Source organism: Takifugu flavidus, chromosome 15 (genome assembly GCF_003711565.1).
Source record: "Takifugu flavidus isolate HTHZ2018 chromosome 15, ASM371156v2, whole genome shotgun sequence".
Classification (NCBI taxonomy): domain Eukaryota; kingdom Metazoa; phylum Chordata; class Actinopteri; order Tetraodontiformes; family Tetraodontidae; genus Takifugu; species Takifugu flavidus.
The window spans coordinates 12,453,708-12,475,497 of NC_079534.1; the positions used below are offsets into that span (position 1 = coordinate 12,453,708).

Here is a 21,790-nt window from a genome sequence, read left to right on the forward strand (position 1 = left end):
TCCTCCTGAAGTTGAGTTTTAACCTTGAGTTATTTTCAGGGATTTGAGAAGAAGCATCGACGCTGCTCTTTTGTCTCAGGGCCAATTAAAAAGCAGCATCTGGTACCGATGTTTACCGACCACGTTGGACGCAATTAAAGGCGCTCGTGTGGACTTTCCGATCCCTGCAGATGCAGAATTAGGTCCAGTGTGCGAATGAAAGCAGCTCTGGTTCTGGAGCGGGACCCCCAGAGATCCCATTATACCTCGTCAGCGTTCTGGGGGGACGTTTGTCTCATTAACACCCTGGACTGAATCCTGCTTCCTCTTCTCGCTGTTTATGTGTCTCTGCAGCACTGGGAGGACGACGTGCGGCGTTTCCACAGGATGTTCAGGCACGCCTCTGACACAGAACTGGTCGTACTGGTTGGAAATCACGACATCGGGTTCCATTACGAGTAAGCGCATTTTATAGTGTTCATTGTTCGGGCCAGCCAGTCGTCACCGAGTGCTAATCCTGGCATCCGAGGAAGCTGTGCAGAGTTCACGGGAGGTTGGGCAAAGGTTGGGCATAAAAGGGTGACGCATAACTTAAATATCTGTTCACTGGTTGGGAGCAGGAGGAACGACTTTGACGAACTTGACCCTTGGCCCTTGAACTTGACTCGCTCAGCTTCTGCTAATCGAGCAGATTTTAAGATCGTACTGGGGGGGGGGGGTCGTCTGATGGAGGGATGAAGCCATGAAGCAGCTTCAACCATCCAGTTGCTGTGATTTGGACATGTGGCTCAGCTGGGTTATGTAACAGCATGTGACGGGCAGGGGGAGACGTGACAGGCTGAGCAGGAGCTTTTGCTTAAAACATCATTTCCTGTGTCCCCCCCCCCCTGCAGAATGGACTGGTTCAAGCTGCAGCGCTTTGAGAAGGTCTTTAACGCCTCATCGACGAGAATCGTCACCAAAAAGGGAGTCAAGTAAGTGGCAGTGGCGCCTCAGTCAGTCAGAGACTACAAAACCTGCAAAGATCAAATCTTATGCTATTATTTTAGTGGAAAAACTGCACAATATTAATTCAAGCACGACGCCTCGAAACATTTTTCTACAAAAAACTGAAATATCGCCATGTAATGGTAAGTCCGGTTATAATAAAAGAAGGGCAAAATAAGGTTTTCATGGATAAAAATGCTCAAGATGTTTGTGCAAACAGCCACTCGTAAATTGATTGAATCCGGTGACATTAAAACCGACGCTTTGTTCCCAGTCCTTCTTTCACCATTTACTCCTCCTCAAAAGGTCCCTGTGTGAGGGAGACCCATGCAGAATATTCACAGACATCTTAGAAATGAGATAAAAGAAGTCCTTGTTCTAGAAGAGTCATTAGCAGTGATGTTTGAAGAGTTGAGGAGGGGCAGAGTGAGTGGATAAGAGTGAATGTTATGAATCAGACTAAACTAAATAACTCAGTGGACGTCTGAATAACAGAGTATGGCAGAGTTTGTTCCCCGCTGGACCCATTAGTCTGTCCCATCTCTTCCAGCTTCCTCCTGTTGAACAGCGTGGCCCTGCACGGTGACGGCTGCCCCATCTGCCAGGCGGTGGAGACGGAGCTGATCCGACTGTCCGGAGAGATGAACTGCTCCCTTCAGGTGCGCTAGCTCGCCGTAGACGTCAGCGCCGCTGCCGCGGCTCAGCCGGCATCGCTCTGGGGAGGAAGATGAGGGCCAGGCAGGGTTGATTTGAGGATGCGTTCTCTGTGTCCCGCAGAGCTCCGACGGGGGTCCGGCCGAGGGCTGCAACGGTTCGAAGCTTTATTCTCCGTCCCCACCCATCATGCTGCAGGTAAACCGGCCACACAGCTGGTAATCCCAACAGCACAATTAGCAGAGAAAGAATTAGGGGATCAAGTGATTAAAGGACACAAAGCAGTTTGACCATTGAAGGATTATCAGTCGGTGGAACTGTCCCGTCTGTTCACCGCTCTGGAAAAAACTGTGCGTTGAGCCCACACCCAAAATCATTTCAGCACGTACGACCCCGGAGGTGTACCCCACCTTCAAATCTGTCATTTAATTCATCCAAAAAACGCGTGAAAGCGTAAGAAACCGTGCTGCTGACCTCAGATGAGCTCAGCACAGGCGTGCAGTCACAGAAACGCCTGTTGTAACCGTGGTATTAGTTCTGTGACGTTTTTATGACATTAAATAATGCCAGGGTTACAGCAGACGTCTGCCTCAGACCTTCAGAGGATTCAGTTACACCAGGGAGGCGAGGGAGATCTTTTAGTAACAGGTCTTTAGTTTAAATGAAGATAAATACATAAACCTCTGATCTTAACCCCTAATTTTAATCAATGCACGTTTCATCAATGTCAATAGTCACTGAGGTAAAATGAAGTCGGATTTTGGGTATCTAAACATTTGTTTTAAGGGTCTAAGTTGACCGAATGAAATTGAAATAAGGCATTTTGCTGTGGCGGTGGTGCAGCACTACCCTCTCTACAGGGTGAGCGATGCCGGCTGCACAGGGCTGGACGCCGCGCCGGCGGAAGACCGCCACCTGCTGTTCAGAGAGAAGTACGACGTGTTGTCAAAGGAGGCCTCGCAGAGGGTGAGAGCTACACCTCCTTTCGACCTCTCACCCCCCCTTTACCAAGTTAAAATACAGTCATTTGTCATTATGGCCTCGCTGGCAGAATGAATCCCTGTACAGAGAAGATGAGGATGATGATGAGGATTAAATGTGATGACGTAACTGAGCCGCAAACTCGTCTCCCCTCAGCTGCTGTGGTGGTTTAAGCCCCGCCTCATCCTGAGTGGACACACCCACAGTGGATGCGAGGTTCTCCATGACAACAAGTACCCTGAAATCAGCGTGCCATCCTTCAGCTGGAGGAACAGGAACAACCCTAGCTTCATCATGGTTAGTGGAAAAAAGCTCTTCACATAAAAAAAAACCTTAAAAGAGTGAAAGATATTTGTCAGGGTGGTTATAAAACAGTAAACATGTGTTATAAATACAGTAGATGTCTCGTGGCTCTGCGAAATTCTGAAAATTTGGGCTTAAATGCTCAGTACGCTCTGAACACGTGCTTATACTGCCCCCTGCAGGCACACGCGTGTCATACACCTTTTTTTGTCAAACGTTCAAAAACAAAAAGAGTCACAGTAGTCTAAATTCATATACACAAATGTCATATTTGTGCTTTTAGTCTGTTCTGTTTGGGTTCTCTGTCACACGGTTACAGTGCACATCGCCTACGATGGCTGTAACCTGTAAAGACCGTGCTTATAACCACAGCAACAAGTGCTTATAACCCCAGCAACAAGTGCTTATAACCCCGGCAACAAGTGCTTATAACCACAGCAACAAGTGCTTATATCCACGGCAACAAGTGCTTATAACTACAGCAACAAGTGCTTATAACCAAGGCAACAAGTGCTTATAACCACGGCAACAAGTGCTTATAACCCCAGCAACAAGTGCTTATAACCCCGGCAACAAGTGCTTATAACCACAGCAACAAGTGCTTATATCCACGGCAACAAGTGCTTATAACTACAGCAACAAGTGCTTATAACCAAGGCAACAAGTGCTTATAACCACAGCAACAAGTGCTTATAACCCCGGCAACAAGTGCTTATAACCCCGGCAACAAGTGCTTATAACCACAGCAACAAGTGCTTATAACCACGGCAACAAGTGCTTATAACTACAGCAACAAGTGCTTATAACCAAGGCAACAAGTGCTTATAACCACGGCAACAAGTGCTTATAACCCCAGCAACAAGTGCTTATAACCACGCAACAAGTGCTTATAACCACGGCAACAAGTGCTTATATCCACGGCAACAAGTGCTTATAACTACAGCAACAAGTGCTTATAACCAAGGCAACAAGTGCTTATAACCACGGCAACAAGTGCTTATAACTACAGCAACAAGTGCTTATAACCCCGGCAACAAGTGCTTATAACCACGGCAACAAGTGCTTATAACCACGGCAACAAGTGCTTATAACTACAGCAACAAGTGCTTATAACCACGGCAACAAGTGCTTATAACCACGGCAACAAGTGCTTATAACCACAGCAACAAGTGCTTATAACCACGGCAACAAGTGCTTATAACCACAGCAACAAGTGCTTATAACCACGGCAGAGCAACTCCTGCAGGAACAACCCTCTTCAGGCCCTCTGGATGCCTCCAACACCAGTTTTTCTTGTCTTCTCATCAATTTTGGGGGGGCGTCCAGTTCCTGCTCATGTCAGCTTGGTACCAGGTTTCTTCCACTCCATGTCTGTCTTCACTATGTTCCACAGCGACTTGTTTGCAGCTTTTTCTGCAGCTTTGAAGCGAATTTATTTTTGCCTGTTTCTAAATCAGTGTTTAGCCGGATGGTCTTGAAGAGGTACTGGAGATGCCAGACATCAGGGGTCATCGGCCCAGTCCCACAAGCCCCAAAATCCACCGGGGAAAACGCTGCTCCCACTAAACTATATTTGCCTGCTGATGTCGTAAACTTGTTACTGTCGCCATATCGTTGATGTCTCTCCGTGTCTCAGGTGTCGGTGTCGGTGGACAGCTACGCTCTGTCCAAGTGCTTCCTGCCTGAGGAGAGCACGGTGATCAACGTTTACTGCCTGGCCGGGGCGTGCATGATGCTGCTGTTCCTGGCTCACTGTCTGTGGATGAAGGGTCTCCTGCAGTGCCTCAGCCTGGTGGTGCTGGGGAAGCACAAGTCTCTGTGAACTACCCACAATGCACCACAGCCCAGGACAGAGCCATTACGTGAGGGGGTTTGGATTTGCAAATGTCAACAGGACATTTTTAAAATATACATATACACGCGTGCATATATACTGTTTGTATATACGTTTATGCGTGGTTTAAATATATGTGTACATGTTTGGTCGATTATTTCTTTGTTGTGACGATGCTCCTGTTTCCAAAAGCTGTTTATTTCCCTTTTGAATGGTGCCAAATCCTCTCCGCCGATGCCAAACGTCTTCTTCTGCCACAAACATCCATAGATCACACCAGCACCCCACCCCCCCACCCCCCCCAATCGATGTGAGGTGATAACAGAACTCTGTCTACTGTGACCTGGAGCATCCATCTCATGACATTTCTCAGTCTGTATCCAGTGCTGTCATGTAACCATCCAGGATTTCTGCACCTGTTTTTAATTCACTATTTCAATATATATATATATATATATATATATTGCTGCGTTCGAGTGCCAAAAGTTCTGGGGAGCCAAAATGGCTCAAAAGTTCATAATTTCACAAATAAATCTTAAGATGTGTTTTATGAGATTTGCTCTTATTCAAACCACCTTGTTTTGTACTTTGTAGCCAATAAAACTGAATGTGACCCCTCACCGGATGTATTTAGTTTCACATTTTAATTAGCAACAATAAAAGCTAGATTAGAACTATTTTGCATCAACTGTTTGCTTTTTTTCCCTCAAATGGGCCCGTAGGTGATGCCGTTTGAACACCTCTCTGCTCCCTGACCTTTAATTCCCTGGCTCGTCACAGTTCTGTGACTGTTCGTGTGAGCAGCGGGTTCATGCTGCGCTCGTGTTGATCACGTCGCCATGGAAACATCAGTAAAATAAATCTGCAGTTCACCCCATTGACTAAAAGTGACTCGAGGAAGATTCGGCGATCGTCCCTCGGATATTTGGTCATAGTTAAATGAGGATAAAGAACCTGGATGTGCCGACAGAAGGAAAATATTCCTCCAAATGATGCCAAACACACAAAAAAACCTCGTTTCGTGCAGATGTAGAAGTTTAAAGACCCGACCGTAGACGCGGCGAGTCCCCGGGAGCGGGGAGGAAGCGGGAGAACCTTCTGCAGTAACGGAATCTGGACACCAGGGTGGAAATAAAGCAAAGTCCTCTAATGTGCCTCTTTATTTAAAGAAAATAAAAATGTCATTTAGTCATCCTCCCTGGCCAAACAAGGGGTTGTTCCACCTCCAGTCAGTTCACTCACTTTCGAGGATAAACATATACTGTAGCAGAAGAAAAGGCTGATGCTGTTTGTACAAGGAGAAGAGCTTGTCTTGTTGGGTGCCGCTCACACATTCATAGTGCCTGGGCCATTGGGTCTGGCTCCAAAGGACCAAAGAATCACTAATATTGCACGCTCTCATTTATTCATCTCCATTCTAAACATGCTTTCCTATGTGTGTATGTATATATATTTACCGTATACATACATAGGTATGTACACCTAGGCACACACATAATTAAACATGTATAATTGTACATATATATTTATATAGACCTATAAATTTACATGTACATACATTTATAAAATTTTACACACAAACGCGCACTCATACGCAGGCGCACGCGCACACTCGCACACACACGATGCGTCTGTGAGTCTGTTTGTTTTATGTACACATGCACACAGGCACACACATCAGTACAGACCTCAGACACGCTTCATATCGAAAAAAAAAGAAAAGAAAAACGTTGGTTCCTATTAAAACAACACCAGGTTGCAATTTGGACACTTTCAATGGATTTCCAATGTTTGTTTAAAGCTGTGAAATTCAATAATAATAATAATAGTAACAATAATAATAATATTAATAAAATTAAAGGAGGAAAAATTAAAACCAACAAAAGAAAACAAAGGCATGACGCTGCAACATCTGGTCTTCACTGCAGGTAAGTGGTTAAGTTGCATAATGTATACAGGTTTTTAGGATTTTTTTTGTCCCTATTATTTTTGTTTTTTTTACATTTTTTTTTTTTACATTTTTTACTAAACGGCATTTCCTCTTTTTTTATAAACCAGAAAAAAACTAAACTCTACAGAGAAAGTCCCCCATCCGCAGCCTTCTGCTGCTGATAGAGATTGACATCAAGCTGTACAGCGCAGTCGAAAACATACTTACATCTGAGCTCATTTACAGGTACAGCCATAATCAAGGCACAAAGATCTACAAGTAGATTTGTTTTTCTTTCAATTAAGTTGTACAAAATAATATTACATTTTACAGTCTGTACAGGATAATTCAACCTTGCACAGTGTACAAGTTAACAAAAACTAAACCAAAAACAAACCCCAATACATTATTTTCTCCCTTCCCTCCCCCTCCCATCATGATCTCTAAACTAAAAGGATGGTTTGCGTGGTAAAAGAAGGAAGGTCCGAGTCTGTGGCGGCGGCAGGGCTAAGGTGCAGAGGGCTCAGTCCCTTTTCCTTCATTTAAAGTCAATTTCACGTCGCGTTTCCTGCCCACTTTTTCACTCCGCACGTCTGCTCGGTGCACCCTGCGGCTCGGCAAGCTAACATCATGACAGGGTAATAAATATTGTGATGCTACATTGTGTGTATGCTTCCTCTGGAGGACAAAAAAGAAAAAGAAACAGACGATAAATCAACAACAAAAAAAAAAAAATGAAAAAAAATTCTAAGGAACCTGATGCAAAGTGCATTTTTATCTCTTCGTCCGCTCGGTTCCCCTCCTGCCACTCTGGTCCCTCACTGGCATCATCACCGACCTTGACACAGGGCGAGAAGCAGACCAGAGGGGGGGTGAAAGGACCAAAACAAGAGGGATGGGGGGGGAGTCAAAGGGCAGGGTGGTGACTCTCACATAGACTGATTCACATGGCAGTCTTCCTACACACACACACACACACACACACACAGCCTCTACACTGGGGCCTTGCACCCACCAGCCCGAGTCCAATGGAAAAGCATAACGCAGGAGGATGCAAAAGGGCATAAAAGGAGGTAGCCCAAGGCTTAGTGGAATGACAAAATTCAAGGCCTTCAAAAAGGAGGAATTAAAAGAAGAATAACTTCAAATAAGCGGCTCGCTTTGTTCCCCAGCCTTCCTTTCTCGACGATGAAATGAGGGGGAATAAATGAAAATAAAAAGAGCTAGAAACTAAGAAGATTTGACACACTTCAGTAGTACTTCATAGTCCTTGACAGGAGGGGCGGTCGGGGGGGTTGCAGAAGGGTTGAGGAGCAGGAGGAGGAAGAAGAGGAAAAGTTCCTCAAGGATGTGGAACGGCGGAGGGCCGACGAACGCTCCCATCACAAGAGTTCGTACTGCCGCAGGTGCATTCTCTGGATGATGTCCCGGCAGTCGTTGAACACCCGTCGGATGTTCTCTGTGTCCACGGCACAGGTGAAGTGTGGGTAGCAGTAGTGTCTGCCATCACCGCTCGCAGTGCTGATCCGCTGGGAGGGACAGGAGGGACAGGAGGGACAGGTGTCACTTTCCCCTCAATCTGCTCGTCATGCATGAACATCTTTCCATCACAATTTCTAGAATTCTGATTAAATACGTCTGGCGAAACCAGTGTGAATGTAAATGATGGCTGACGGTCCATCCGGGGTCATCACGAGTGACAAATAAGACAAAGCTAACGCCTCGAGGACCGATCGACGCACTTACAAGGAACTCGTCTCGGATGAAGAACTTGGCTCTCGTCACTCTCGGGTCCTCGCCAGGTTCGGGAGTTGCTGAGGGAAAAACAAACTGGGTCAGACTGAGACAGAGCAACGCCGACGCCGCTCCCCAAACGGACACAAACCTTCATTTGGTATGGTGTAACGAGCGTATTCGGGGAAATAGTCTTCGATTTTGGATTTTCCAGCTAATACTTTCTCAGCCAGCATGTCCTGCTTGTTCAGGAATAATATTACTGATATAGTGCGTAACCACCTGAAAAACACATTTCAGACATGATTAATCGTGTTCATTCTCTTTTCCTTTGCACCAACAATGTAATTATCAGCATTCCATATGAAACAAGCGTTCCTTACTACACAGTTAGCATGTAGCCAGCTAGCAGTAACATTGGCTAACACAGCGGTTTATCCTGCCTTTTATACTAGTTGTTATACGCCTTTTAACTCTCATCCGTAACAAGTTGGTGCAGATGCAGCAGGAAGGAAGTGATGGACAGAGGTTCCCTCAGGGTTTAGCGTGAGTCTCAGATGAACACGTCATCCCATTCTCTCTCTCACCTGTTGTTCCAAATACTGCGGAAGAGATCCAGGGCTTCTCGTAGCCTGTTGGTGTTGTTGTCTTCCCTTATAACCATGTTGTAGCTGCTGCTGGCCACCACGAAGATGATAGCAGTGACGTCTGGGGGGAGGAGAGAGGAGCAGCGGCACGTATGAGCGACAGCCAGAAAGGAGAGATGAAGACAGCAGAAGATACGCAAGGAGAGGAGGAAAGTGTGTTTTCGAAATCGAAACAAAAAGTCTCACCATTAAAGCACTGGATCCATTTTCTCCTTTCATCTCTCTGGCCTCCAACATCAAACATGCTAGGGTGAGGGGAGAAAAAACAACCCTTAGTTACGCTGAGACACAACAGCCTCGTCTCTGCTACCTCGACCTCCTTCTTACAGGTGAATCTGTATCTGATTTAAATTCAGTTCAGCCTGATAATTCCTGTCAAACTCTGGAAATATTAAGATCTTCTCAAGGACTGCAGGCTGAACATTCTTTACAGGGAATAATGCAGCTTCCAGGGCTATTAACACCTGGACTGACGAGCACGTAGGATATTTATTTGACTAGAAATGTTCAGAGATGAAACGTTAACACGGTTTAACTTCAGGAGTTGAGAACCTGCGGGATCAGGAATCCGAGCTTTTTTTGTCTAAAAGCTAATCGAGACTTACTGAAAGTTGACTTTGTCTACTTGAAACCTCGTCTCGAAAATCCCTGAAGTTAACACTCGGCAGCGTAGCAGGTCCTGGAAATCAGGGAGGCAGGGACAGTTCAGGGCAGCTCGGCATTAGGGGCAAAAATTAGGAAACAGGGGAAAACAGGTGAAGCGTCCCAGGGACTCACTCACCTGGTCCGTCGGCGTGTAATCATTCTGTCTTACAGAATCAATCCTGTCCAGGAAACTGCAAAGAGACACAAAGAATACGTTTAGCTTGTCCCTCTCGTCCCCCGGCTGCAGACAAATAACATTTAGCAATATCCAACTACACAAGTAACAAATAATATCAATGTGCATGAAAGGAGATACGTTCTTCTCAATATATTCCCAATAAACTGTGAAAAAATTCCACACCGATTCCAACAATCTCCATGAAGTCCGACCTAAATGTGACCATAAGTGGCAGAAATCTCAGCCCCAGCACGGCCGACATGTCTGACGGCTCTGCGGGCTGATGTTGGAGCAGCTGTAGGCCACAGGAGGGCAGGCCTGCTCAGTCTGGGCTATTTGTGTCTGTCTCTAACCAGAGTGATTATATAAGGCTGTTATTGTGGAGGTTAGACAGCTCGAGGTGGCCTTCTCTTCACTACTGAGGGAGCATGTGCAGCAGCAGCAGCAGCAGCAGCAGCAGCAGCAGCAGCAGCAGCACAGCAGCATTAGCAGCAGCAGCAGCAGCATTAGCAGCAGCATTAGCAGCAGCAGCAGCAGCAGCACTAGCAGCACAGCAGCAGCACTAGCAGCACTAGCAGCACTAGCAGCACAGCAGCAGCACTAGCAGCACAGCAGCAGCAAAGCAGCAGCATTAGCAGCACTAGCAGCACTAGCAGCACAGCAGCAGCACTAGCAGCACAGCAGCAGCAAAGCAGCAGCATTAGCAGCACAGCCGCAGCTGCAGCATTAGCAGCACCATTAGCAGCAGCTGCAGCATTAGCATTAGCAGCAGGAGCAGCAACAGCAGCATAGCAGCAACAGCAGCAGCATTAGCAGTAGCAGCAGCAGCATTAGCAGCAGCAGCAGCAGCATTAGCAGCAGCATAAACAGCACAGCAGCAGCAGCATTAGCAGCATTAGCAGCAGCATTAGCAGCAGCTAGCAGCAGCAGCATTAGCATTAGCAGCAGCATTAGCATTAGCAGCAGCATTAGCAGCAGCTAGCAGCAGCAGCAGCAGCATTAGCATTAGCAGCAGCAGCAGCAGCAGCAGCATTAGCAGCAGGCTCAGACTGGAGCTGGTTACACCCACCGGGGGCTCAGAGCACAGCCCAAACTGTCCCGCCAAGGCGTGGACCACTCTCCCAATCACTCAAATACAGTGTGGAGTTCAGGTGAGTACACGCAGGAGCAAAGCCTGTCCTGGAATAGGGACGGAATATTTTCACAATAAAAGCGTCTTTTCAAGTTTCGAATAGACGAACGGAACTAGCAAAGTAGCAACACGATGGCGCCAAACGGAGCCAAAGATGGGGGGCAAAGGACAACAGAGAGAAACCCCGGAGCTGAAATTTGGACTCCTGGATGCGGCGTCCTCCTGCCAACATACAGGAAACCTGATGCACACGAGGCTGGCGGGGTGAGAGCTTCTGCCAGGGGATCGCTGTCAGCCCGTTTTCATTTCATACCTAAAATTACCACACCTAATGCGCCCAAGCTAAAATTAATAACTGCATAAATAAACGCTCTATTGTGATCCGTTAGGTAACAGACATCATGTGCTCCGACAATAAGGTTTAATCACAACCACTTTATTTTAGTCGGAAAGAGCCAACACACAAAATAATTAGTAAAGCTGGATGTGACACACACACACACACACACACACACACACACAAGGCTGGCTTATAAAAGGATACGCAACAGCGCTAATTTGGATCTGAAAATGTGGCCAATCCAAATCGGACTCTTAATCAAGTGTTTGTCCTGCGGAGGAAGTCGTTCCGACAATAAAGGTGAATGAACCCTCATGGAAACATCAGATATTGATGTTAAAGGTTCGATTCCCTAACAGAAACCACCACAGTTCTTTTCTGGCTGGACAAACACACCTTATCTTTAATCTTCAAAGTGACCTTTGACCTGCTCCTGCCATTCCGGCCGACCCCTCGGACCACAGACCTTTGCATACTTTCCGCACGTAAACCGAGCGGCTTCCCCGGAGCCGCCGGGACCTCCCACAACACGCAGAACCAATAACCTTTGACCCCCTCAGCACAGATCAATATTTTCAGCTATTGGAGTTCTTCCTTTATCGGTTCAATCAAATCGGGTGAAACGAGAGTTTCAACGTCCGCCCTCGTTTAGGGCAAATGTCGCGTTGACGAGGCTGGAACGGAGCGCCGCCGACCTCAATATTCCCCAGTCCGCTCGACAAAATGGAGGCCGGCTGCCGTTCTTAGACGAACGCGATTGGATGAGACTTGACAAAAGTGACGGCGAAAAATTCCGCCTCTCCGGCCACCCCGTGGCGTCCAGACGGGACGAGAAGGGAGGCAGCAAACCTACGGCGTCCTTCACGCCCCTTTTCCCCGAACACACGTAAAAATGACTCGGCGGTAATATTTTTAGTTTGGCTAGCTTGCAGGTTATAATTACCGAGCGCTCGCTGCCTGCCATGTGACAGGAGTACTATTGGTAGAGCACGAGAGCCAAATATAGTCTTTGTACCCGAGAGGAGGAGAACAAGGGTCCGAGAAGCTGGAAAACAACAGCAAAAAGATAACATTGATCACCGAGTGGTCGTCCAGATAATGCCTTATCGGAGCTTTGGGTGACCACGCTCGGCAGATGGACCCACGCCGACGCCGGGCCGGTGCGGCCATTTTTGCACGTTCTGTGGACTGTTGGGGGGGGTAATTGGTTCCAGTGTGTAGCGCCTCCACGCGTTCTGATCTGTTATTTGTTGTCGATGTTGTCGATACTCGCTGTGTCTGTATTTAGCCGATACGCATTGTGCTTTTCTGGTCTGTGTTGCTATGTATAGGCTTTGTTGTGGACCGTATCACTTTACTTAGTCTGGGCTTTCAGTGCTGTTGGCCTCATCTTTCCATAACACACACACACACACACACACACACACACACACACACACACACACACACACACACACACACACACACACACACACACACACACACACACACCACACACACACACACACACACACACACACACACACACACAGATAGAAAGGGAGCTACATGTTTAAAGATAAAAGATCAAGCGTTGGGTTACAAAGTTGAAGAGAAAAATGACGAGGGCAACTATTTAATTTCAACCTTTCAGTTATAAATGATGAATTAATAGGACACAAACCTCTTTTTGTGAAGGAAAGAATGGATGAATAAAAAAAAAAAAAAAGGTACTCATTTGTAACACTGCTATAATTGAGAAGGGGGAAAAACCCTAGAAGAGACAGGCAACCTTCACATCAGCTAACACCATCCAGCCTCATGTGCTCATTTGATAATTGGGTTGACTTTTTACAAATAGTGGAGCATCTTTAATTAACAGTGCAGTGGGCATGATCAATAGTTTCCATATTTTGAGCCGCTCAGGCCAACATAATGGGCTTTCACTTTAGTGTCCAACCGACTGGTGACATGTTTTCACATCCCACTACGGGACACAGCGCGGCTTCTGTAGCTGCTAACAGACGGCTGATTGCTGTAATAATCATATTTTCAATTCCAGTTATTTTACAACACTGGAGCACCTCAGTTTTGTTTTACTAAGGAAGTGAAAGTAAACCTTTTAACACAAAACATGCTAATCAGCACAACTGTAAAATCCCTCTTCTTTTCTGAACAGGAACATTAGCAGAAATCTAGAATCTATGGCCGCAACTGGATTAGTTTTAGCATCCCTTGGCCAAATCCTGACTTTAAATTGATATGCTACGTAGCATAGCATAAGGTATAAAAAGGTAGCCAAATATCACAATGACAATTTCAACTATTCAAATGAGGTGTTCTAACCACGTGTTGTGACCACGAAAACTGGCCGCACAACACAGCAAATAACACAACAGTGCCGAGCTGGTGCGACCAACGCCGTCACGTCCTGCCCGACGCACAGGAGGTGGGAGACCCTGGTCACCCGGTGGAAAGATCTGAGCCTGGGTTTCAACAATCCATCCAAACAGGAGAGATGGATCTGCAACTAGACAAATCCATCAACAGCTCAGTGGGTACTTCCTAAATATAGGAGCAAGAACGGAGACACTCCTGAAAGTCAAACCAAATCTTGTGTAAACAAAAAGTTCCTGCTTTATCTCAAGGCCACCAATTCTCCTTCCAGGGCTGCATCACGTCGGGGTTTGGAAAAGCGTTGTATAAAAATGTAAAATACATCGTGTTTGTCTCTGCTCAGTGTCGACGTAGACCATCACGCTGCCCTCGCTTAAAATAGACTCAGCCCACAATTTAGACTACAGTGGGAACGCAGGCCGGGGCCCGGACCGTCTCCAGCGCGGAGCGCTCTCACTAAAGTTCTTCTGAAGAAAATCTGGGCTCAACGTCACTCGCTGAAGTCGTAGGTGTCCAAATGGAAATAGTCTGATCAACAATGTTGAACAGGTTGCAATTCTCTTGCTGGTAAACACACACGGCCTTCGTGTCAAATCAGTTGATGCTTTTGGATGTGAGCCGGTGACCCGTTGAAGATGAGGTGTTCCCCTTTTCCTCTGATCAAAGGTAAAGGGAGGGAGATATCAATCAAGTTCTGTTCAGTCCCCTTTTTAAGAGTTTTAATATGCTCCTATTCAGAGAAACTATAAACGGAACACGAGCCGTTTCGGGCCTGTCTGCTGTTCATGCGGTCCCCCGACTGGCCTCTGGGTGGCGTGCTCGGCTCCATCTGCACAGAGCTCCTCAACCACACTGACCCTGCCTGCTTTTAGCAGCTGGGTTCCTATGGCAACCCCAGTTGGTTCATACCACTCCTCAGTCTATCCCTCTCTCTAAGCCGAGCTACACTTGTATCCTCCCAGATGCTCCCGTATATCAACACGAAGCCGAGCAGGCTCTCTACGTTCTGTGTGTCACTGTGTCTGAGCGTGCGCGCGTGTGCACGTGCCTGCTCAAAATATATCTCCGAGAGGACAGATTTTTCAAACATCTCGTGCAGACAGCCCCAACTTTATTATATTATCTGTAAATTTGTGGCCTACTGGGACCTAACAGGCACCCTCGCCGAGTTGTATCGTGGTCAAACAACACATGCGTGCTCGTGGTGAGAGATTAGACACACAACACGGTTACGAGAGCGAAAGGTTGAACCGTGGAGATACTGGATAAGGAAGTTAAAAGTTACAGAGCAGCCAACAGGGGTCCTTTGACAGGCTTTAGCCAACAGTAATGTAACGCCGTGGACAGGGTTTAAGTGCAAACACTGGCATCCTGCTGGCCCTGAGGAATCCCAGAACCTCACCTTTAGAATATCCACCACAATAAATTGATGCAACAGCTAACAGCTCTTTAGCCTGTCTGGCTAAACAAACCCCAGTGAAGAAAAAAAAAAGTGCATGTGTGTATATATATATAGCTTCTAAAAATAGTTTTGAGCGCCATTCTGGCCACATTCCACAGGAGGTGAAAGTTGACGCTTGTTTGACTAGTTGCTATAGAGGAGGTAGACGTTTGCCTGGGTGTGGCCGGTTACCGCTAACAGCTAGCCTCACTGCTACCCAGGCCGGGAGGCGTATACAACAAGAGCAAAGTCTAACTGGGTGCTGCTCCGTACCGTCGAAAACATGCTGATATCAGAGCGCGTTGTGCTTTGTTTGGTTTCTTTTAAATGCATTTTGCAGAAATCCAACTTGGTTTGAGGTCGACTGTCTATGTTCTCTGCTGAACTGGTCTTCTCGCATGCAAACCGGCTGGTTTGTGGTCAGTTACCAAAAACTCTCACTGCTGAAATTCTTGTTACAAACGAAACGCAATAACCCCAACATAGATCGACGTCTGCATTCTAGCAGCACTCTGGTGGCGTCGTGGGTCACGGCAGGGGCCCGCGCCTCCTCTGGTCGCTTCTTCTTCTCAGGTTTTTGCTGCACATGACTGGAATCTTCTGCAGGTCCGTGACCTCGGCTCGTTCATGCCGCCGCCCTCCTTCAAAAAACGCGATATAATCAAAAGTCCGAGATCGCTGCTGACCTTTATTTTTAGCATTTGTGTGACATCTTGTGAAATGTTTTCGTGTCCTTACTGTTAAATATATGCCACCATAAAGAGCATCAATGTTAAATATATACGACTCCCTTTCAGGACTGATGTTGCATAACTGTACTATCTACTATGTTTTATCTGCCTCTTGGCCAGGTCATCATTGTAAAAGAACCGGTTCTCAGTTGACCTACCTGGTTAAATAAAGATTAAATCAACAAATAAATAAGCAACGAGGAAATAGTGGAGCTGGGAGCCCCCCCCCGTCAGGATTAGACAGCAAAACGTCTCCGTGTGTGTCAAGCCCCCACTTTGATCAATTCAGCTCACCCGTCTGAGAGACATGCTGGAGTTGTGAGGAGTGTGTGTGCGTGTGTGTGTGTGTGAGGAGAAGGGAGGGACGGCGCTCAGGAAGCCTATGGACGTGTTCATTCACATGTGATGACTTGTCTCATATCCAGGCGTTTATTCAGGGGAAAGTACAGCAAGTGGTCTTCCTCTCCCAGTCGTACCCACACACAGCAAAGCAACACAGAGGCGTTCTGTGTCTCACCTTCTGCTACTGACCTTCCCTTTGTTTACAGCGCATTGCCGGGATACTCCCTTTGATTCAGCTGCACACACGTGACCCTCCGCCAGTTTCTGCTCTGCAGTGCTGCTGCTAAAAATAGCCTCAGCTTGCCCTGGCTCCACAGCTAGTTTACATAAGCTCTGAGGGGGGTGGGGGTGGAGGCGGGGGGGTAAGACGAGGGGTGAAAAGGGAGGAAAGTGAGGAAGGGGTGCCTTAGTAAAGAGAGAGAAAAGGGGGGGGGGCGTCCAATGGACAACCATTCCATGATCTTTGAGTAGAGAACCTGCAGTGCCAATGCGATCCTCCAGCAGTCTGTGTCCTTACACTCCTGGTCAACAGCAGGGTGTGTGTGTGCGTGTGTGTGTGTGTGTGTGCATGTGTGCTTTCTGCACACAGTAACAGGCTCACAGATTTCCGCCATTCACCAGCCTCGCTCCTTGTTGTAGTCTGTCCTTTAAAATGGACGCACATTTTAACCCAAAAATAACAAACTATTTATAGACGCCAGTCCCCTTCTTTAAGTGGAGCACGAATTCCACTTTTTCCTCGCAATACTCGCCGTATTAACCGCAAGAGACGCGCACCCGGCGATTAACACAAAATGGCAATATCCAACCCACTAGTCAAAGATATTTTGATGCGCGAGACGGCGGAGCGACGCTGATGTGCGCCGGGGTAAAAAGGCAATTTCTGCGATTTATTTTTAAACGGACTGTTGGAAATACATTCGTTTTTCCACGAAGCACTACATGCTTTCAAACGAGATCCAACCCGTTGACTTAACCAACTCCAAGCTGTCGCAGAGAGCCTCTGGTCTCTAGAAACAAAATAAAAACACAGGCAGTGTCGCTAATCTTGTGACATGTAGCATGCTGCGCTGGGCAGCTTTAGGCTCTCTTACACCGCCCAGACCAGCTAAGAACTTTTTAAAATGACTTCTATGTCTTCCGACCCAACTGTCAAGGAAGTAGGTTTGAAACCACGTATAGATGCACGTGTTTGCGGCCCCGTATCTGCCGTGGCGTTCAAGTCTCGAGAGCGTGCTCGGTAGACGGGCAGGCTGCGAGGAAAGATCGGCGGTCCCATTGGGGGCTCTAACAACCTTTAGGACAGTGGTTTGTGTGGACAGAGTCCCACTGAGCTGCGAGGAGATCAAACCTCTCGGGTTCAGATCAAAAACGCTCCTTCCTCTGTCAGAAATCATCCGCACAAACACGTCTACATGCTCACAGTTCTATTCAAACACATGCACACAAACAGACCCTGAAATAGTGCCCCCTTTGATTATTTCTCAGTCATCTGACAGCAGGGTCATCTGATTTTAGCAAGTGACACAAAGGTTTTTGTTTCACTGGATTAAAGCCTTTTACAGACTGAATGTTTCCTGAATGAATTTTCCAACAGCTTAAACACACACACACACACACACACACACACACCACATATATATATATGGATTCACACTGTTTTTTTGGTCTAATACCTGTGATTATTTGTCCCCGGGGGCCAATGGCAGATACGGATATGACATCTGTGAATGTTATGTTTACATTTATGGATGGAAAAAGAGGACACGAGTTCCAGTCATGTGACCTGAACGCGGCGAGCATAGATGGACGCCTGTAAATTACAAGTTGGACTCGACATGTTGTCACAACACAACCCGACACAAAAAAGGACCAGTTATGACTCTTGTTCATCATTGTTTAGATTCTAAGTTGAAGACTTTTGCATAATGGTGGACGTCGTTTTACCGTTGGAATGTACAGGCTCGGTTAAATGAAACACAATATTATCGACTGCCCCCCCTCCATTGGCTAAAATAGTATTATCCGATAAATAAAATTTTCATTATCGGGCAATAATTTTTCAGACTGATGAATAGCGTTCATCCCTAATCTGGAGTGATGTGATTAGCGACTGCACAGATTAGCATCTGCAGCTGACTGACACCTATCTAATGCTAATTTGCGTACACATGTGGTGATCCAGGTAACTCGGCTGCTGCTCACTACCAGACTATCCCGACTCGCTGTGTCTAAGACACGTCCGGGCCGGTGCAGCAACACCACAGGCCTCAGCAGTTTTTCTGGCCCGGGCCCGACTCTGGGTTATCTCTCTGTTATCCGGTTTCACAGAACGTAGCATTCGCAATCAAGCTATGCAGTGGCACAAAAAGCCGTTTATCACCTGGATATGACAAGCCGGGAGCTCCATGACCAGATTTACGTGGAGCACAAAGGAGCAGACTCTAAAATTTGAGTGAAATACAAGAAAATTTGCAACAAGTGCGGCGATCAACAGGAAAAGCCTCGTAGCTTATGTGGACGAACACAGACACGCGTGTTTATATAACAATACATTGGTGCCATTAAAAGGTTTTCAAAATTCTGGGATTTCACCCACATAAAGACCACCTAATAGACCACTTGAACTTGTCTCCTTGTTTATCTGTCTTAGGAACCTTTTATATTTGTTGCATTTTGTGCGCCAGGCAGGAAACCCCGTACACCGAAGACAGGATTTGAATTTTCTGGGACAACACAATGATTGTCTCACACAGGCCATGCTGTTTTAAATCTCCTAATTGTTGGGCATTTGCATGGCGCACGCAGCTGGAGAATGACAATACTCACTGCTGCCTCACGTTAGAGGCATCATATCTGGTCAGCTTCCTTACTTGGACACAATAATAAATATCATGAAGCTTCACTGACATCCAAAATGGTGACTTTAAATCAACTGTGGATCCAACAAAACCAGGCTGTGCAGAGAAAACATAAGAAAATAAAAGGCAATTAACAGTGACATAAAAAAAACAACCAGCCAGAGTAAAAATATTCCTTGTTCAGGCTCTTGAATGAACAGAAGAAGCTCCTTATTGAGGAGAGCTACTGTTTGCAAAGCGAAGCCCCTCTGTTTCTGCAGGCCCTCCAGGGGCCGGGGCTGGCTGACAATGCCAGCCATTCTTAGCACTTTAATGCCTCAGATGACTGTGTCAGTGGCTCCAAGGCAGGTGACAGAGTCCCGTGACCAACGCTACACCCAAGCTGCAACCCCAGCACCAGCCTGGGCCCAGAACCAGACTGTCTTGATAATTCTATCTGCAGTCCCATCTCCGCACACCCAGGACTAGCAGAGATACGGATCTTAGCTGTACATTTCCACTCCAGCATGTCATTAGGAATGAATCTTCCATGGGTGTGGCGCTCACAGTCTTTCTAGTCACAAATCATCATTTGCCAACATTGCTATTTGGATATGATGCCGCCATTACAGAAAATATTTTGTAGCAATACAAATAAAACAATAAAATTATCATTCAGTTGATTTTCAACTATATTAAATAAATGTTCGTCGTCTGACAACAGAGTTTGTGCAACTCTGCAGGCAGCACCGTGTACTTGCTAATTGACACCTATTAAAAAATCGGGAGATCAAACTTTGAAATAAAATCACCTTTTTCCTCTTTCTGATTATATGCAATTAAATGCTTATAACAACACACATTTGTTGCATTGCTAATATGAACTTAAAACTTTATCTAAAGTAAAATTAGTGGTAAATCCCAGATAGGACGGTGATCCTTACTAGAAATACCTCCGAATTTAAGTCGCACTGCCTAGAGTCTGGCATTTGTTGCTGGTCCACATCCACTACAACAAAGAGTCACACCGGTTTGCATGTGAAAGAGTTTGATTTTGCTGTTGACATATCCAAGGCATTGTGACAGAGCAGCCCACTGCAACTGAAAATAGCTCCTAATCAATCAGCTGGCAGATGCATATCTGTGCTCTTAAAATGTATAAATGTGAAATGCAGCGAGCAAATCGATGGGTGACAGGACTCCAAAAGCATCGATATGGACCCGCTCTTTGACATAACAAGCTGACCCATACTTATTTCCTGTGCCTTTGTCCTTTGAGCCATCCAGTGTTGGTCTCGCTGGAAAAAAATAAAATAATAAATTTGCCACTTGAACAAGGTCTGTGAAGGACAGCGCGGACGAAATGACCCAGGCGCACAAAATCTCAACAGGACGCGCGTCTATATTCAAAAATACACTCTGCTTCGGATCTCCTTTGTTGTTATTTGGCGCCATATTTACAAGGTTTTTCATGTTTGCACTTTAGGGTGAAATACTGTTGCCTGTCAATCTATTCCTCCCTCCGACAGCCACTTGTAGGCCAACTTCCTCTCAACTCTACTCGCGTCTGAATGCTCCCTTATCACATTTGTGACCCACGACATACCCTGCAACACAAACAGAGCTCTGTGGAAGTTCAATAGAAGGAGAACAAAAGAGCAGATATAGGAAACAAAAGCAGAAGATGGAATTAATTCTTCTTGGACCATTTGCTGGGAAGCGTACACCACTGAAACATTGGACAAGCTAGCAAACAAGCTAGCAAACAAACACAAAGGGATTAAACACACTGGCTAAAGTATCGACCTCTGCTGCTTCACTTTCAGCCCAGTTGGCCGCCGAAACGGTCTCCGACCGTTTACCTTATTCCCGACAGCCACCGACTAGAATGTAGTGTGTAGTGGGCATAGCAACAATTGCCATGAGTGTGTGTGCTTGACGTGTGTGTATACTATATGCATGTGGGCTTTTAATACAGTCAGATTAGTTCCCATATTAAACAGAATGTCTATGAAACTTTATGAGGGCTACGTTTATAGAGTGGTTAAAAAGACTAAATGAAAACCTTTGCAGTCTCCTAAACAGTGATTTTTCAAAACCAAATAATAAAGTCTTCATGCTTTACAAACCATATTAGGTACTGAGATGTATTATACTCTTTGGTTATGACTATTAGATGTCATTTCAAACTAAAGGGGCCGAATTAATCCCACAAACGCGTCCTAAAACACAAGGAAAAACAAGTGACTGACGCAAACAGACTGAAAATGTCAGAAAAGTAGGCTGCATTCTTAGCTTTGTGATAATCTGCTGCTGAAACATACAGTCGCTCCCCAGCTGATCAGTCAGAGAATCAGACATTAGCTTTGTTTGCTTGACACTTAAATCATGAACGAGAAGAGGAATAGAGTTGTTACTGGAAACTACAGTAGTTTGAAACCAGCAAACAAAACTGAGAAGTCACTAAAAAAAAGACAATTCTAATCTTCTGAACCACGCAATGAAATAAGATGGTTCTTTAAAGCTTTTTTGTGCATCAGACCATCAGGAGTGCAGTTATTGTATATCACACTGCAAAAATTGTGTGTTGATGCACTATAAATGGCCTGTCAAGGCTACAAAGTGGATGAATCTATCATTTTATTAGGGAGGTTAATGAATGACCTTTGACAATTGTCATGCAATGATGTGTCAATCAGATACAAAACCCAAATGT

At 46.0% G+C, this 21,790-nt stretch overlaps 2 protein-coding genes across 3 annotated transcripts in view; one reads left to right on the forward strand and one right to left on the reverse strand.

The window, feature by feature from the left end:
* mppe1 (metallophosphoesterase 1) overlaps positions 1-5,415 on the forward strand; it is a 6,731-nt gene extending 1,316 nt beyond the window's left edge. The window contains exons 3-9 of the mRNA XM_057056251.1: positions 334-437; positions 873-953; positions 1,517-1,625; positions 1,744-1,818; positions 2,464-2,586; positions 2,758-2,898; positions 4,541-5,415. Coding sequence (XP_056912231.1) covers positions 334-437; positions 873-953; positions 1,517-1,625; positions 1,744-1,818; positions 2,464-2,586; positions 2,758-2,898; positions 4,541-4,726 — 819 coding nt within the window. The 3' untranslated portion in view covers positions 4,727-5,415. The remainder of the gene's footprint in view (positions 1-333; positions 438-872; positions 954-1,516; positions 1,626-1,743; positions 1,819-2,463; positions 2,587-2,757; positions 2,899-4,540) is intronic.
* A 468-nt stretch (positions 5,416-5,883) lies between these two features.
* The window catches only part of gnal (guanine nucleotide binding protein (G protein), alpha activating activity polypeptide, olfactory type), a 32,123-nt gene continuing 16,216 nt past the window's right edge, over positions 5,884-21,790 (reverse strand). For both annotated transcript variants that reach the window (XM_057056249.1, XM_057056250.1), the window contains exons 6-12: positions 9,831-9,885; positions 9,655-9,728; positions 9,236-9,294; positions 8,990-9,110; positions 8,554-8,684; positions 8,415-8,482; positions 5,884-8,197 (exon numbers count right to left, since the gene is read on the reverse strand). In XM_057056249.1, the coding sequence (XP_056912229.1) occupies positions 8,051-8,197; positions 8,415-8,482; positions 8,554-8,684; positions 8,990-9,110; positions 9,236-9,294; positions 9,655-9,728; positions 9,831-9,885 (655 nt within the window). In that variant the 3' untranslated portion in view covers positions 5,884-8,050. The remainder of the gene's footprint in view (positions 8,198-8,414; positions 8,483-8,553; positions 8,685-8,989; positions 9,111-9,235; positions 9,295-9,654; positions 9,729-9,830; positions 9,886-21,790) is intronic.